General features: G+C 44.9%; 1 protein-coding gene across 9 annotated transcripts; it reads right to left on the bottom strand.

The window, feature by feature from the left end:
* Positions 1-948: 948 nt before the first annotated feature.
* On the bottom strand, positions 949-16,024 carry LOC122119287 (apolipoprotein L6-like). 9 transcript variants are annotated; one of them, XM_042693350.1, is made up of 5 exons: positions 15,811-16,024; positions 15,137-15,240; positions 5,673-5,766; positions 2,491-3,331; positions 949-1,618 (listed from the first exon to the last, which is right to left on the bottom strand). In XM_042693350.1, exons 2-5 carry the CDS (start codon positions 15,192-15,194, stop codon positions 1,595-1,597), a joined length of 1,017 nt encoding a protein of 338 aa, XP_042549284.1. In that variant the 5' UTR covers positions 15,195-15,240; positions 15,811-16,024; the 3' UTR covers positions 949-1,594. The 9 variants fall into 9 exon arrangements, with proteins under 9 accessions (XP_042549284.1, XP_042549282.1, XP_042549283.1 ...); XM_042693348.1 differs by having other exon boundaries at positions 5,673-5,769; positions 15,811-16,022; XM_042693349.1 differs by lacking the exon at positions 15,811-16,024 and adding an exon at positions 15,723-15,802 and having other exon boundaries at positions 5,673-5,769.
* Between the last annotated feature and the right edge of the window lie 1,059 nt (positions 16,025-17,083).

The following is a 17,083-nucleotide window of genomic DNA, read 5'->3' as shown; positions in this document are numbered from 1 at the left end:
CTGAATAGGTTTATTAGGACATTGTTAAGGAAAAAATTTGTGGGTGGGCAGCTAGACCGAGGGTATGTATAGTGTACCCAGTTCTCTGGGCAGGACGGAGCAAAGGTTTTATAGCTTGGGTTAGTTTATGGGGTTTCTCAGCAAGTAGTATAGATATTTAACTGGTGGGGAGAGAGTAGGAGGGCACACCTGAAAGAGGCCAGGAGAGGAAGAGTGGGAGAGGAAGGTGGGAAGGCAGAATGCAGACAGCTGGCTGGGCCGTGAGTTGGGAAGAGGCACCAGGGAGGGGTGGTAGGAGGAAAGTTCCTCTCCCACCTACTTTGGTATGGCCTCAGTGGCCTAGCAAGGATTTAGATTTCCTTCATGGGTACCCCCAGGATGCATTTCTTATAGACAGGCCCTGTAAGTCATGGCCCACATGGAGTCCTGGATTTGACCTCTGGTTATCCTTCTTGCATGGCCAAGGAAACCAAAACTCAGTCGTAGGATTCGGCCAGTGAGTATCACAGGTGACTCTCAGAGCCCCACTCATCCCTCCCATTCTCTCAGCCATTCCACCAACCAAAGCCCAGAGCTGTGTGACTACTTGGTGCCAGGTATTAGTACTGGATGATAATTATTCAGGATGTGACAGGTATTCACACACCAAAGGATTTTTTCTGTTTTTTTTTTTAAAGGTAAATCTTCTTTATGCAATTTATATGCATGTTATAAAGGTGATATACAGAGGGGTTACAGTGACATAAATCAGGAAATGAGTACGTCTATTTTTGGACAGTGTTACCCCTTAACCCCTTCCCCTTGCTCTCTTCCAGTTTTTCCCTCCCATCTCCATACACACACACACACACACACACACACACACACACAAAGGATCTAGAAAGCATGGGTCAAGTCACAGAGTGCCAGCCTTGAGAAAAAAACAAAACAAAAACACTAGACACTGAGTTCAAGCTCTAGTAAAGGTATGCAAAAATATAATTAAGAGAGCTGAACCAAGCATCCAGGAGAAATCCACCAACAAGGTGTAAGGTCCTGAAAGAACACTAAGAACTTAGGGTACAAGAGTGGATCCTGGGCCTCTCTCCTTCTGGATGGAATCTGGTTGAGCAGGTTCCAGTGACATCCTTTGTGTGTGCATCTGGCTCTGAGCCAGTAGCTGCAAGGTAGGGATGGAGAGATGACCTGACACAGAGCTGACCTTTCCCCAGGACCTCTCCTGCCCCTCATTTTACAGGCTGGCAGGACACAAGACCTGTCTAAAGTGGACCAGTGGTAGGGCAGGCGAGGGACTGGGAACATGGGCACAGTGTCAGTAGTAGCAGAGGGGTGAAGGAGCTTCACTAGCCGGCTTGGCAGTGCCCTCTTGGTGGAAATGGTTCCTCTCAAGACCAAGGAACTCTCTTGGACCTCCCAAATGGCAGGTCTCTGGGCACCTCCTCCGCCAGCATTTGGCTCCTACTTTGGTTGCTTTTTACCTAGCCCAGAAGTCCTGAGCCTTAGCGTGCCTTCAGCCCTTCTGTACCCAGGAATTCTGCTTGCCCACATCTGGATATAGGCTGAGGACTCTCCATGGTTCCTTCCAGACAGGAGCTCAGAAGCTTTCTTTCTTGAGTTTCTGCAGGAAAAAAATAAAACGCAATGCAATTATTAGGTGTCAATTTTTTTTTTATGTGTGCCAGTGTTGGGGGTTGAACTTAGGGTCTGGCCACTGTGCATTAGCTTTGTCACTCAAGGCTGGTACTCTACCATTTGAGCTGTACCTCTACTTCTGGTTTTTTTTGGTGGTTTATTGGAGATGAGTCTCACAGACTGTCCTGCGTGGGCTGGCTTCAAACTGTTATCCTCAGATCTCAGACTTTTGAGTAGCTAGGATTATAAGTGTGAGTTACCAGTGCCCAGCCTTCTCATCTTTTAAGGACAGCAGTCCCACCAATTAGGATAGGATCACCACCCTAGGCCCTCCCCTAGGCTGAAGGCCCCTCTCCAAACCAGGCACATTGGGGCTTAGTGTTTCTACATGGGAGTCTGATAGGACACAATCCATCAAGTCCAGGATTCTCAGTGTCTCTGTAAAATCAGAAAGACCCCCTTCCCAGTAGAAGGGTTTTTAAAAAACCTTCAGGGATTAAAAAAAATTTTTTTAGGAAGTAGCGCTGTGGCTCAAGTGGTAGCAGGCTCACCTTGAGCTGAAGAGCTCAGGGACAGCGTCCAGGCCCAGAGTTCAAGCCCCATGACCAACAACAACAACAACAAAAAATTTTAAGAAGGCATGACCAGTACTGACCTCCTCTTCGCTAAGGGATACTTGATACTATTTGGATCTCCTCGGCCACCATAGACTACATCCTGAGGACCATCCCTACAATATCCATATCACACACACACACACACACACACACACACACACACACACACTGCTCTGTCTGGTCCACCTTGACTCCCACAGGTCCCAGTAAAAAGCCCCCTCATCTTGAATCCAGTCTTTACCTTCTTCTGTAACCTCTCATAGTAGTAGGTCCATTCTGCCACTAGCTCCTCCAGCTCCTGAGCCTTGTCCCAGAACTCTTTGGCAAGCTCTGCCCTTGTTCCCTCCTTCAGTTGCTTCAAATCATCTGCGAGAGCCACCGAGTCCTGGTATAGGAAGATGACAGCCATCACCCCTCCCGACATGAGTGCACCTTTTTTCATGGCCAAGACTGTTCCCTCAAAGGCCTTTTGCACCTGTCTGCTGCTTTTGGCTGAGACTTGGCCAGTTTTCAGGAGTTGCTTGGCGGCAGTGGCCAAGTGCGGGCGGGTTCGCGCAAGGCGATAGGCTTGGGCATTCCTCTTGATGTTGTCCACGGCATTCCCACAAGCGTAGACAATCTTACCCAGAGCTGTAACATAGGATGTCTTCCCTCCGCCAGCCTGCTGGAACTCCTTGTCTTCAGAGGCCATGAGGCTGTTGGCTTGAGCTTGGGCTTTTTTATTTCGAGAATTTTTTAACACATCACTCACTATATTGGTGATCCCAGCTATGGTCCCCAAGCCTTGGCCAGCAGCTGTGAGCATCAGACTCCCTCCTGCTGTTGCTGGGGCAAGGGCTAAACCTAGGATGCTCATGACCCCAGAGATGATGGCGGTGGAGTTAGAAATCACTTTGGTCTTGGTGGCTCTCTGGTGGTTTGCGTCAATCTCATCTGCAAGTCTGAGGAGCTTTCTAATGACTCTTTTTTGATCCTGTTTCCATCTGGGGAACTCTTCCAAAAATGTTTGTTCTCTAGCTGACAGACCTTCTTCATCTTGTAGCATCTCCTCTTCACCCATGGGGCCCTCATCTTCTTCCTCTCTGTGGATGAGGGAAATAAAGATGAGGGAAAAGCCTGACTCTGCATCTAACCTGTGGCTTCAGCATGTTCTACCTTTACTAACTTTGAGTCTGAGGCAGGATCGATAGGGTAAAGCATGTGTGTGTGTGTGTGTGTGTGTGTGTGTGTGTGTGTGTGTGTGTGTGTGTGTGTGTGTGTGTATGAGGGGGGGGAACCCTGGGGCTGGAACTCAGGGACAGTGGTCCATGATCTATTTTGTTCAAGGTTAGCACTCTATCACTCAAGACACAGCACCACCTTTGACTTTTTAGTAGTTTATTGAAGCTAAGCCTGCCAGGGCTGGCTTCCAGACTGGCTTCCAACTTCAATCCTCAGATCTCAGCCTCCTGAGTAGCTAGGAGTATAGGTGTGAGCCACCAGAGCTGGGCTCCTGAAATTTTCTTCATGTGTGGAGCTCAAGGATCTGTGATTTTTCATAGAAACTTGGAAGCTGAGGGAACCCCTTAGTCCATCCTCTGGTGACAAACCCCTTCTGCATCTCCCTATGGAGCCGGTCTGAAAGTTCCAGGGTGTCATTGAGAGGCCTAACCTTTGCAGGAAGCCACTGATCTCATGAAGACAAGAAAGAGATACAGGGGACTCTGAACAGCCTAGTGAGAGTAACAGCAGCCTTGACCAAATAGGTGGGGCAGGCACATTCTTCCCTAGGGACATTTCTGTCAGTGCTTAGAGGAACAAGAGCTCTGGGCCTGTGTGCAGGGAAATGCCGGGATCCTACTCAAGAGAAGGAATATGGGAGGGATGAAGGGAGAGATCTGGGAAGAGTAAGGGTAGAGGTCAGATGATTGGCAGGAGTAGGAGACCTCTATGTAGAGGTGAGTCAGAGGGCAGAGGAAGCCTGATTGTAGACAAGATCACTCATGTGGACCAACTTGATGTTAGCTTCTATGGGCATGCCCTCATTCCTCTGTGTGGAGAGGAGTGAGAGCATCCTCCTCGCTTTACTTGGCCCCTTAGCAGATAGGATTGGTCCTGCATGGAAAAAAATTGGGATGAGGGGTTCTGGCCCCTTCTCCCTTGCATTTGGCAGGGCAGAGTGAAGAAGACTGAAAGCCCCAAGAGCAGCAACAGGAAGTGGCAAGGCGGCTCCTTCTGGCATCTTCTGTCAAGTGCCACGCTCACATTTCCTTCAGATGAGTGGAGGAGGCCAGTGACAACAGTGGTGCCCAGTCTCATTCTTCACTTTCTAGCCGAGGGACCTGTGAAGCCCAAAAAGGAAAGAGGATTCTCCCAAGGGACCATGTGGGACCAGAAGAGCTCGGATGTCAGCTGATACCCAGATCCCTTCCTGAAGCTGTGCCTCTGTACCCATAGTTCTAGGACCCCCATGGATACCAATATCCTCAAATGCTTGAACTCAGGGCCTGGGCACTCTCCCTGAGCTTTTTTGTTTGTTTGTTTGTTTGTTTGTTTGCCCAAGGCTAATACTCGACCACTTTGAGCACATTTCACAGCCACTTCCAGTTTTCTGGTGGTTCATTGGAGATAAGAGTCTCAAAGACTTTCCTCCCTAGGTTGGCTTCAGACCACCATCCTCAGCTCTCAGCCTCCTGAGTAGCTAGGATTATAGACATGATCCACCAGTGCCTGGCTACATGTTTCTTAATTAAACCAAATATCTCATATGTACCCCAGACCCTCCTTCCTTGGGCAGCCACATTGCCCGTCTTAGAATGAAATCAAAATCTAGTTCTATGAAACTCTGCACAGACAGTTCACCCAATTGCTTGCCCATGCTGTGTTTGGTGGTGATGAGATATAGCTAAACACAGAATTAGCTTTTAATACATTAAATCCATCAATACTAATGGGCTTCCTTTGTGGGTCCCTTTCATGGGACCCAGATGAGGGGTAATTCCCGTTCATGAAGTTCTGAGTAAATTTTTTTTTTTTTGGGGGGGGGTCCGGTCATGGGCCTGAACTCTGGGCCTGGCCACTGTCCCTCAGCTCTTCAGCTCAAGGCTAGTGCTCTACCACTTGAGCCACAGCACCACTTCTGGCTTTTTTTTTTTCTGCTTATGTGGTGCTGAGGAATTGAACCCAGGACCTCATGCATGCAAGGCAAGCGCTCTACCACTGAGCCACCTTCCCAGCCCCTGAGTAAATCTTAACATGCTTTCAAAAATATTTAGTTAAGCTGGTGGGATATTTTTTTCTCTCCCTAGGGAGACTATAATAGAGCCAGTGAAAAGCAAGTAGTATCTGGCAGCCAGTGCTACTGAAGCAGCCACTCCTAACTCCAAAGACACCTGCAGCCTTCAGAGACCCAGCCCTCTCCCTGGGGGCCAAGCCATGGGTTACCTTTGCATATCAATGCCAGCCTCCAAATCTCTCACTACCTCAGTGGCAGGCAGTTGATCCAGCACCAAATCCATGTCCCCACGAGTTAAATGGTCTTCTGGTTAGAAATGTAGAAAACAAAATTATGACATATGTCATATACCTTGTGAAATTCAATCATACAGATTATGCAAAATTGAAAACATAATAAAACACATGGCAGGCTGTTTGCCAGCTGTTTGTTTTAATTTTTATTTATTTATTTTTGTTGGTCATGGGGCTTGAACTCAGGACCTGAGCCCTAGTAGGAGTGCAGACTTTCCTGCACAGGTTGGCTTAGCACCAAGATTCTCAGATCTCAGCCTCCTGAGCAGCTAGGATTACAGGCATGTGCCACCGGAACCCAGCTCAGCTGTTGTTTTTAAATATTAGTTTGAGGTCTAACTTACAATAAGTACATACAATAAAGTACTCAGCTCAACAGATTTTAATATCTACATTGGAAGATGGAAAAAGATGCCACTTTGGCATAAGGATTATATTTGGCTAAAAGTGATTGTAAAAAAGCAGATGCAGTAGCCCCACCCCCAACATTCCCAGGGTGGCTGAGACCTAGCCCAGTATATACTGTGTTATACCAAGTGACTGATGGGTAGATAGCATAGTCTACATGGAAACACTGGGCCTTAAAGGGGTGGTACAGGTCTTGAGCAGGACAGAAAGCACAAGATTCATCAGGCACAAAACTGTATACAGTTTAAGGCTTATCAATTGTTTCTGTAATGTCCCACTTAATATTCTTGATCATGGGTAGCTGAAACCTTGGGAAGCAAAATAAGGAAGATTAATTTTCTGTACACTAGAGAATTGCCACCTAGATCAAGATCTACTCCTCCCACTAATAATATTCCACTCCAAAGGTAACCACACTCTGACTGGTAATTGCTGTTAGAATAATGATAATCACACACCATTGCTTAGTTGGCTTATTCAACTTCACACAAACAAAGCCATCTGGTTGACTTCTTTCACTCCATGTAAGGTCTGTGAAGTTCATCTATGGAGTGGGAGTTTTCAGTTTTAAAAGCTATTGTAGTTGGCTGGGAGCCACCTGTAGTCCCAGCTACTCAGAAGGCTGAGATCTGAAAATTGAAGCTTGAAGCCAGCCAGGGCAGGAGACTCTTATCTCCAATTAACCATCAAAAGGAGAGTAGTAGAGCTGTGGCCAAAGTGGTAGAGCTTTGAGTAAAAAAGCTCAAGGACAGCACCCAGACATTGAATTTAACCCCATTACCGGCACTAAATATATATGTGTGTCTAATATATACAATAATGTTATATAATGCATTACATATCTACATAATAGTAATATATTTACATAATTAAATACAATATAAGAATTGTATGTAATTACTATTATATAGTAATAGGTATTACTATAAACAAATACTATATAATTGTTATTAAATTAATAATTCTACATAATTATCACATAGTATTTAATCATGTGAATATATTATAGTTGATTTATCTTTCTTCTATCGTTTGATGTGATTTGGATTGTTTCTTATCATTTGCTGTGGTGAGCAAATTGACTATAATGATTGAAAGTTCATTTTGACAGGATAAAGCAGCCATGCAAATTATATTCCCAAGGACATAATCATAGTATGTTTGATTTTGTGACTTATAATGTTACAAGACATTACAAGATATTATTGTTTGGGACTGAGCTTCTGCACTGGGCTCCAGTAGACTACAAACCAAATAAAAGCAGTTGCTCACACTGCCCAGGGCAGATCAGGGAAAATAAGGAACAGGAAACAGCAGCCAGGAATTCCCAGACCAACATTGTATCAGTGGCTGGCTTGATTAGAAACATATAAGCACTATTTTCTTTGCTTTAAGCCTTACACTCCCTCATAAGCTGCAACTTTTAGTTGTTTTTGTTTTGTTTTATTTTTTTAAGGCAGGGAACAGTTCTCCCTCAGACCTAGCCCACTTGGCCAAATTAATTAGTGTGTTCTGGGAACAGAAGATATCTTAAAGTTATCTTGGAAGGTTCGAGGGAGTGGGATAGGAGGAGTAGGGTGGGAGAAGGAGATGGGAAATGATTGCTCTTGGCACAAAATGTGTTTAAAAGGAAAAATAAAATAAGACTTATCTCAAGGATAGATACAGGTCTTCAAGGGAATGAAGCTGAAATCATCCTTGGTTTGAAGGGTTGGCCAGACATGGGCAACCCAAGTTCAAAGAGCAGGCCAACTTTGAATCTCTGGACCCAGTTAATAAAACAGTGATTAAATGTACCCGTTTGAAGGGAACATTTATCCTACAGTTCATCTGGGCCAAACCCCAGCCTGCTTTTCACCGTGAATGGCAGTGGTGGTAGAGCACTGAGCCTGGTGTATGAGATGGACCCTCACCCCTGTCTGGGTATTGTACTATCTCTCTATCTTGCCTGTGCAGAGCAGAAAATTTCCCCTTGGAAGAAATAGCCAGGATTGCTTGTAAGTACAATCTATGCCGGGCAACTATGACTGTAATGAAAGACCTCTCTTTTTTATAACTATGATTTAAAAAAAAAAAAATCAAGGTTAAAAGTTAAGGTTTTAAAAGGCACAAACCTAAACGTCCCCTTAAAGTTAACTATCTAAGGTTTGTGGGAATCCATTCAGTCTTCTCCAGGGTAATTTTAAAAGGCTAAATATGATAAGTTTCAACAAAGAAAATTCTTACCGCTTTTAAAGACCAAGTCGTCCACTCAGTCTGTTCTGTCTTAAGTGCTTTTGTTTTCTATGTAAAGAGGGAGCAGGAGGCTGGCAGCTGAAGAAAAGAGGTTGGCCTCTGGGGAGGCGGGACACCTTCTCACCAGGATGTGGTAAGAGCAGGGTGGGCGGGCCTTGTCTGCCAGGACCAGCATGATTGAAGGTGTGGTCTGTTTTTAACTGTTTGAATGATTGCATAGGTGTCTATCTTTCTTCTCTTTTTCTTATAAGCAGACATTATGTCTTGATGGGCAATATTGATATTGCCCACATCCTTGACAATTCTCTCTTTGGGTTCATGTTAAAAAGAATTGGAGTTTTAAGGGGACAATCGAGATACAAACTTCATTTTGCTTTACAATCATGTATAACCAAACCTGATCTATTGGAACCCCAGAATGGGACCTCTAGCCCAAAACTCCAGTTACAACTTTGGCAATCTAAAAATACAATCAGCTCTCTGAGCATAAGTCACTTACAGCAGGCTTGTCCTAGATGAGGGGCTGCAAAAATGACATTTATTTTGGGGGTTCTTCCTTTCTGTTTCCTCTTTAGGCCTACATCAGTTATTTCTTAAACCATTTGAACTCATTTAAACTACTTCTAGCTTCTACCTTTTGTTAGCTACTTTGTTAGCAATTATAGGAAAGGAGTGTTTTAACAACAACAAAACAAAACAAAAAGAGATTTAAAAAGACCTATTATAATTTATTTTAAAAATTCAAAAGTACTAACTCTGGTGTCCCCTAAAATAAGTTCTAACTGACTAGTCTATTATCAATCTCTGGAAAAATAAATGATTTAATACACTCTAAGTTAATGAAATTTTTTTCTGGGTATGTGATTTTGTTTAAAACAATGTGGGGCAAAGCTTAATCTGTCCATGACTTCCAGAAAAATAAATGACAAGCTACCTATGGTCATTTAACCTTTACATTTTTCTTAGCTCATCATGTGTTTGCCAAAATTGATATTTTTGGCACACTCACTTAAAACATTTATGTGCATATGTGTGTGCCATGAAATGACTCTTTGACTGAAATTACAGAGGGGTTAGGTTATTGGGTCTGTTTAGGCATCTACTTTTTGAGTGTTTGTTGCCTCATTTAAGAGTTAACTTTCGGGCTGGGAAGGTAGCTCAGAGGTAGAGTGCTTACCTTGCATTCATGAGGCCCTGGGTTCAATTCCTCAGTGCCACATAAGCAGAAAAAGCCAGAAGTGGCACTGTGGCTCAAGTAGTAGAGTGCTAGCCTTGAGCTGAAGAGCTGAGGAACAGTGCCCAGGCCCAGAGTTCAGAAAAAAAAAAAAAAAAAAGAACAATAAAGAGCCGGGCACTGGAGGCTCACACCTGTAATCCTAACTACTCAGGAGGCTGAGATCTGAAGATTGTGGTTCAAAGCCAGCCCAGGCAGGAAAGTGGTTTATCTCCAATAAACCACTCAGAAAATTGGAAGTGGTGCTGTGGCTCAAGTGGCAGAACTCTAGCTTTGAGCTGAAGAGCTGAGGGACAGTGCTCAGGCCCAGAGTTCAGGCCCCACGATGGACCAAAAAAAAAAAAAAGTTAACTTTCAAGATCTGGACTGAAGAAAAGAAAGATATCAGGGCTGGAGGCATGGCTCAGTTGATAGAGCACTACCCAATGAGCTTAAGTGTCAGGTATTGAGTTCCCAGCCTCACACTAAAAAAACAGACAAGATGTCATTTAACTCAAGTAGCCACTGAGACCACCTCAAAGATTTATAAAAGGGATTCTAAAGTTTGCTTATTTAAACAAATGATGGTAATCTGTTTCATTTGTCTAAAGTGTAATTTGGGCTCAACCTTCTTTTTTTTCCTTTTTTTTAAAAAATTTTTTATTGTAAAGATACTATACAGGGGGTTACAGTTACATGAGCAAGGTAATGAGTACACTTCCTATTGAGCATTGTTACTCCCTCCATTGTTTTCCCCCTACCATCCCTTCCCTCCCTACCTTCCCCAGGTTCTTTTTTTTTTTTTAAATTGTGGTTAAGTGATTACATAATTTCCCAAATTTCACAGTATTGCGGAATAATGATGCTCATTTAAAGTCACAAGTTCATTCTAACTTTCCTGGAGCAAATTGTCTATCACAGTCTATAACATATAACGGTGTACACTATACACCATACATGTGATCAGCAGCATGGGGATATTTAGTAGTGGTTTGACCAGATGAGTGGGAGTTCTTTGTTTCTTAAGTCCTGTTAATTTTGTCGTATCACCTAACGTTTTGGATTTAGCATCCACTTATCAGGGAGACCATGTACCGTTTGTCTCTGCTCTTGGCTTACCTCGCTCAACATGATTCCTTCTAGCTCCATCCATTTCCCTGAAAATGCCATTATTTTGTCATTTCTAATGGCTGCATAATATTCCATTGTGTATAGATACCACAGTTTTTGGATCCGTTCATCTGTGGTGGGGCATCTGGGTTTCAACCTTCTTTTATAACGTATTTGGGTCTATTAAAAACATAATGCTGTTTGTAAATTATTATATTAAAAGAAATAGTTTTAAGTTGCTTTCTTCCTAGCTCTTCATTAAGGATAAGACTACTAAGCCAGGCACCAGTGGTCACACCTGTAATCTTAGCTACTCAGGAGACTCAGATCTGAGGATCATGGTTCAAAGCCAGCCCAGGCAGGAAAGTCAATGAGATTCTTATTGCCAGTTATCCACCAAAAAGCCAGAAGTAGAGCTGTGGCTCAAGTGTTAGTGTGCCTGCTTTTAGGAAAAAAGCTCCTGGACATTGCCTAGGTTCTGAATTCAAGCCTCAGGACCAGCACCAAAAAAAGAAGAAGAAGAAGAAGAGGAGGAGGAGGAGGAGGAGCAGGAGGAGGAGGAGGAGGAGGAGGAGGAGGAAAGGAAGGAAGGAAGGAAGGAAGGAAGAGGAGGAGGAGGAGGAGGAGGAGGAGAGGAGGAGGAGGAGGAGGAGGAGGAGGAGGAGGAGGAGAGGAGGAGGAGGAGGAGGAGGAGGAGGAGGAGGAGGAGGAGGAGGAGGAGGAGGAGGAGGAGGAGGAGGAGGAGGAGGAGGAGGAGGAGGAAAGAAGAAGAAGACGACTGCTAGAAATTATTGGGTGAAAAAGTAATTTTGTCTAAATTCAGAAATTTTATCAAAGTTGTTTTAAATACAAACTTAAAAGAGAGAAAAGGACCGATAAACAAAAAACACATATATAAAGATAATTTTTTGGAAAAAGAAAGGTAGTTTAAGTACTTATAGATAAGAAAAGATTTTATTTTATATAGTATAATCCTAAAGACGTGACCTAAATCAAAGAGGATACTGACTTCTGGATCCTCCGTTCGATCAATATCCAATCCCACCTTGAAGTAATTACTGAAGATTGACCATCTACAGGCAGCTGTGAGAAGTGGGAACTCTGGGAGGTGGTTAGGTTATTATGGACTCCAAGAGTGAACCCAGGTAGCTTTATAAGAACAGAGACCAGAAAACACGTATATATGCTCCTTTTCTCTTGCCGTGTGACATCCTGTATTGCCTTGTGATTGCCAGCAAGAAACACATTGTCAGATGTAGCCCCTTGGCCTTGGACCTTCAGACCCATAAAATCAAGATAAACCAAGATAACCTCACCCCCCCAGGGCTGGACTTTAGGGCACTGTCTCTGAGCTTTTTTGCTCAAGGCTGGTGCTCTATCACTTGACCCACAGCTCCATTTCTGGCTTTTTGGCAATGAGTCTCACATCTTTCCTGCCCAGGCTGACTTTGAACCTTGATCTTAACCTCCTGAGTGACTAGGATTACAGGCATGAGTCATGAGCTCTCTCCCACCCCCACAAGATAACTTTTTTAAAACTTGCTCGGCCTGTGAGATTATGTTACTAAAAACAGAAAACTGACTAATAACAGACATGATGTAGTCAACCACAAGCCTGCTCTTACTCATGCGTAAGAATGATGATTCTAGCTAGAAAATAGACTATAGGTTTATGCAGCAGAAAAACAAACATTTGTTGTTGTTTTTTTCTCTGTGAGTCGCTATGGCACTCTTCTAGAACAATCTGTGGTTGAAGTTCTCCTAATGTTCTTCAGTGGACACCAAGGGGGAGTCCTCCAATTCAACTCAATTCTGAAAATAAATACTCAGAGATAGTTGGTTCTCATGGGCTAAGAGCTCAGTCCCACAAGTCTAGCCCTACTTTAGATGCCAGTCCTAAGTCCCCAAAACTTCTCACCAACAGACTACAAATGGGGATTTCTATCACTCCACTGTCAGGTTTGATAGATTTATGAGAGCACCTCAGGGAATTCAGGGAACACTTAGTATACTCATTTGTTAGAATGGGATTTGCAAAGATACAGATAAAAGCCACCAGGCGCTGGTAGCTCACGCCTGTAATCCTAGCTATTCAGAAAGCTGAGATCTGAGGATCGTGGTTGGAAACCAACCCAGGCAAAAAAGTTCCCTGAGACTCTTATTTTTTGTCGGTCCTGGGGCTTGAACTCTGGGCTTGGGCGCTATCCCTCAGCTCTTCAGCTCAAAGTGAGCACTCTACCGCTTGAGCCACAGCACCACTTCTGGTTTTCTAGTGGTTTATTGGAGATAAGAGTCTCATGGACTTTCCTTGCTCAGGCTGGCTTTGAACCGTGATCCTCAGATCTCAGCTCCTGAGTAGCTAGGATTACAGGCGTGAGCCACCGGCGCCTGGCCTAAATGCCTCATAGAAATTTAATTTAATTAATTAATTTATTTATTTATTTTTGTCGGTCATGGGGCTTGAACTCTGGACTTGGGCGCTGTCTTTGTGCTCTTCAGCTCAAGGCAAGCATGCTACCCGCTTGAGCCACAGCACCACTTCACCTGAGACTCTTATCTCCAATTAACTCCAGGAAATTGGAAGCAAAGCTGTGGCTCAAAGTGGTAGAGGGCCAGCCTTGAGCTGAAAAGGTTCAGGGACAGCACCCAGGCCCCAAGTCCAAGCTTCAATACTGACTGTCCCCCCCCCCCCCCTCCCCCCCCCACAAAAAAAAAAAATCCAGATGAAGTGGCACATAGGCAGGGACTGTGGAGGGGAAGGAACAGAGGTCTTCCCCAGACCCCTTTCTCTCCCTGTGTCCCACCCTCTAGAGATCTCCTGGTGTTTAGCAAGCAACCTGAAAACTCTCCAAACCCTGAAATTCAGGGATCTTTAAGGGGAGCTGTATTTTGTCAGCATGACCAATTATGAATACGCTGTCTGTCCCTCACTCCTTACCCAGGGAAAGAGGGATGGAGCTGAAGGTTCCATGTGTCTAACCATGGGCTGGCCTCTAAATGACCAGCGCCCATCCGAGAGCCAGCCAGGAGCCACTTCGCTCACACAGCCCAGGATGTCAGATGGTTCAGAAAATTGCCAAGGTCTTGGGATCTCTGTACTGGTAACTGGGTCAAAGACCAGATCTTAGATAAAAAGAGCCTCCAGGTAGTCCTCTCTGAAGACTTTACAAGCTTCCTGGAAGCCACTAGCGGCAGAGACCAACACATGCATTTCTATAATGTCTTGCTTTGCCAGAGAAGAAGCCAGGGAATCATCAGGAAGGTATTACAGTCAGTTGAGCCAGGTCAGGTGGTAGCTTGGACAAGGTTATAAGAATAAGGAGAGTGGGGGACATGGGAACCCATAGATTTTTCCCAGTGCAAGTGGGGTATGAGGGCAGAGTCAGACACAGCTTCCAACCTGGGTCATGAACAATTGCACTAATGTGAGAGGGATGGGAAGATTGTTGGCTGGGTATGTGTGGTATAGGGTGTAATGGTTCAGTTAGGGGTTAAGTTTGAGAGGTTTGTTAGCCATCTATGTGAGGTAGAAGAGTGGATAGATGAGTTTCCTTCTACTGGGAAATTGATGTTGGCAGTCACCAGAATGCCATGGGTTGGGATTGGATGTAGTGACACACATTTGTAATCCTAGCTACTAAAGAAACAGAGTTAGGGAGATCTTCACTTTAAATTAGATTGACTGTGGGAAAATGCAAGATACCCTAGCTAAAAAATAAACTGAAGCATAATAGAGGTGGAGGTATGACTCACGTGCTAGAGCACCAGCCTAGCAAATGTAAGGCCCTGAGTTCAAACTGCTGCTGCAGACAAGATAGACAGTAGATAGATGATAGACAGACAGACAGATGCCACTGATTAAGTGAGAATCCTAGGGGAAGAGTAATAATAGAGGTAAAACACAGTACAAGTAAACAAAGCCCTGGGGTAGCTAACAGTCAGAAATCAGGTAGAGGGCTGGGAATGTGGCTTAGTGGTAGCATACTTGCCTAGCATGCATGAGAGCCTGGGTTCAATTCCTCTGTACCACATAAGTAAGATAAATTTTAAAAAAATCAGGTAGAAGAGAAAAAGAGCAAGCAATGGAGGAAGGGCTAAAGTGGTAGAAGAACAGAGTGACATTTTAGAATCCAAGGGAAATGTTCAGATGTGATTAACATATCTGCCTGTGTGTTCCTAAAGATAGAAACCAGGGCCTCATTCTTACTAGATAAGCTCTCTGTTCCCAAGATCACCACAGCCACTCCTGAGATTTTTTTCTTTCAATATCTACCCCATTTTCTTCTGTTCCTTCTACAAAGACATGGCTGATTCTGTTCTTCCCATTAGTAGTTAGCTGGCACCACGGGTAGAGGGAAAGGGGGGAGACGTGTTGGGGAGGGGAGGAGAGGGGATATGTGCAGGGCGAACACACCTTCACAAACTGGAGATGATGTTGCAATGTCCAGAAAGGCACCCCTGCTTTCCTCCATGCTCCAAACGGCTGGCGGTCCAGCTGGGACTGGATGCTGTTTCTCCCTACAGAACAGACAGGCATTTGCTTCCATACAGTATACTGATTTGTGCGTTTGAAGCTTGTCTGTAGCCTTTACCGACTCAGAGATTTCAAGAACTCTAACCTCTGCCAGAACTCTCTTTCACTATCCAAAATGCCTAGCTTAGCTACTGTTAAAGTACCTACCTTGTGAATTTTTTTCACAATTACAAAATTAAATTCATAGTTGTAAAATTATAGGATCTTAAAAAATGATCCATCCAAAAGAAAGGATTCTCCAATCAGATCAGAAATGAACCCCAAATGACTGCTTCGCTCAAGAACCACATCGGAACTAGCACAGTTCCTGCTTGGTTTGCATATAAGGAGAGCCAGAGATCCCCTCCCCCTCCCCCCCCCAGTCCATGAAGCTCCCAACTGCCTGGGATTTGAAACCTGGTTATCCTGAAAATTGCTCATTTTTCATGAGCTAGGCACCCAGAGCCCATCCCTGACCACCTCGTACTTGAGAGATGCAGGAGGCAGCCCTTCTTCTCCCCTCTGCCCACCACCGTCCTCCAGGCCTCCAGGAAGAAGGCCACCGGTAGACTCACCTCTTTGGGCGCCTCTGGTCTAGCTGGAAGCTGGGAGAAATGTCTGGGCCACACAGAGCCAGAGGTGACAGCAGCTCAGCAGTTAGCAGTCAGGCTACTGTCCAGCGTACAAGCCTGTGGCTTGGGAACAGATATCATTGTGAAACTGGGTTCAAGTTGACTGCTTTTCTGGGAAGCAACCGGGCATGGCAAGTGTCAAGTTCCTGTAAACTCCAGGCTTGTCAAGAAACGGTTGCTTTTGCTTTTGTGTCTTTCCCCGTGATGTGCATCCCTGAATGGGAGAATGGGGTTAAAGTCCAAAGTCGATGGCATGGCTGGGGACGTGGCTTAGGGGTGTAGTAGGGTCCACCTAGCAAGTGCAAAGCTCTCCGTTCCTTTCCCAGCAAGGAAGATAACAAACCAGCAAACACAAAGCCAGAGGTCCAAGTCTCCTGCTTCCCTTCCCAGCTGTGTCCTTACTGCCCAGGGAGGGTGTAGAAGGCAGTGGGCTATTTAGAGCGGCTGCACAGTGAGCACACTGCTCACCTCCCTTTGCCCTTGATGCCCATACGTAAAATGGGAACAGAGCTGCCCTGAGAAGCCTATAAGCAAGTGAAGCCACACTCGGCCTATGACAACTAACATGGCAGCCATGACAATACTTCAATAGAAAACAATCCCAGCTAGGCACTGGTGGTTCGTGCCTACCCAGCTACTCTGACAACAATCCAGATGTGATGCTATGGCTGGAGCCTCTGGATCAGGCTGGCAGCCAGACTAATTTATCACAGCGGCCCTTGTGAAACAAAGGCCCCAGAGATGCTGGGGGAGAGAAATGTTCTATAGCTAAACATGGAGAGATAGAAAACACGTGTTCTGGCTGGGCACTGGTGGCTCACGTCCATAATCCTTGCTTCTCAGGAGCCTGAAATCTGAGTAGCATGATCTGAAGATAGCCGGGGGCAGGAAAGTCTGTGAGACCTTTATCTCCGATGAACCACCAGAACACTGGAAATGGAGCTGTGGCTCAAAGTGGTAAAATGCTAGTCTTGAGTGCAAAAGCTTAGCGACAGGGCCCAGGCCCTAAGTTCTAGTCCTACAACCTACAACAACAACAACAATTACAAAAGAAAACACATTCTCTGTAACTCAGAAGACAAAAAGTATGAGTGGCTCATTACCTAGATCTTACTCACCTGCCCTCCCTCTGTGATTCCAGTCCTAAAAGACAGCAGCAAAATGGCTGCAAAGCCCCCTGGCTCCCAGAATTTGTAACCCACTGTTGGGACCCGTC

Source organism: Dipodomys spectabilis, unplaced genomic scaffold, assembly GCF_019054845.1.
Source record: "Dipodomys spectabilis isolate Male_0828 unplaced genomic scaffold, ASM1905484v1 ptg000163l, whole genome shotgun sequence".
Taxonomy (NCBI): Eukaryota; Metazoa; Chordata; class Mammalia; order Rodentia; family Heteromyidae; genus Dipodomys; species Dipodomys spectabilis.
Note: the sequence above shows the minus strand (reverse complement) of the source record. Positions and strands in the feature narration are given on the sequence as shown.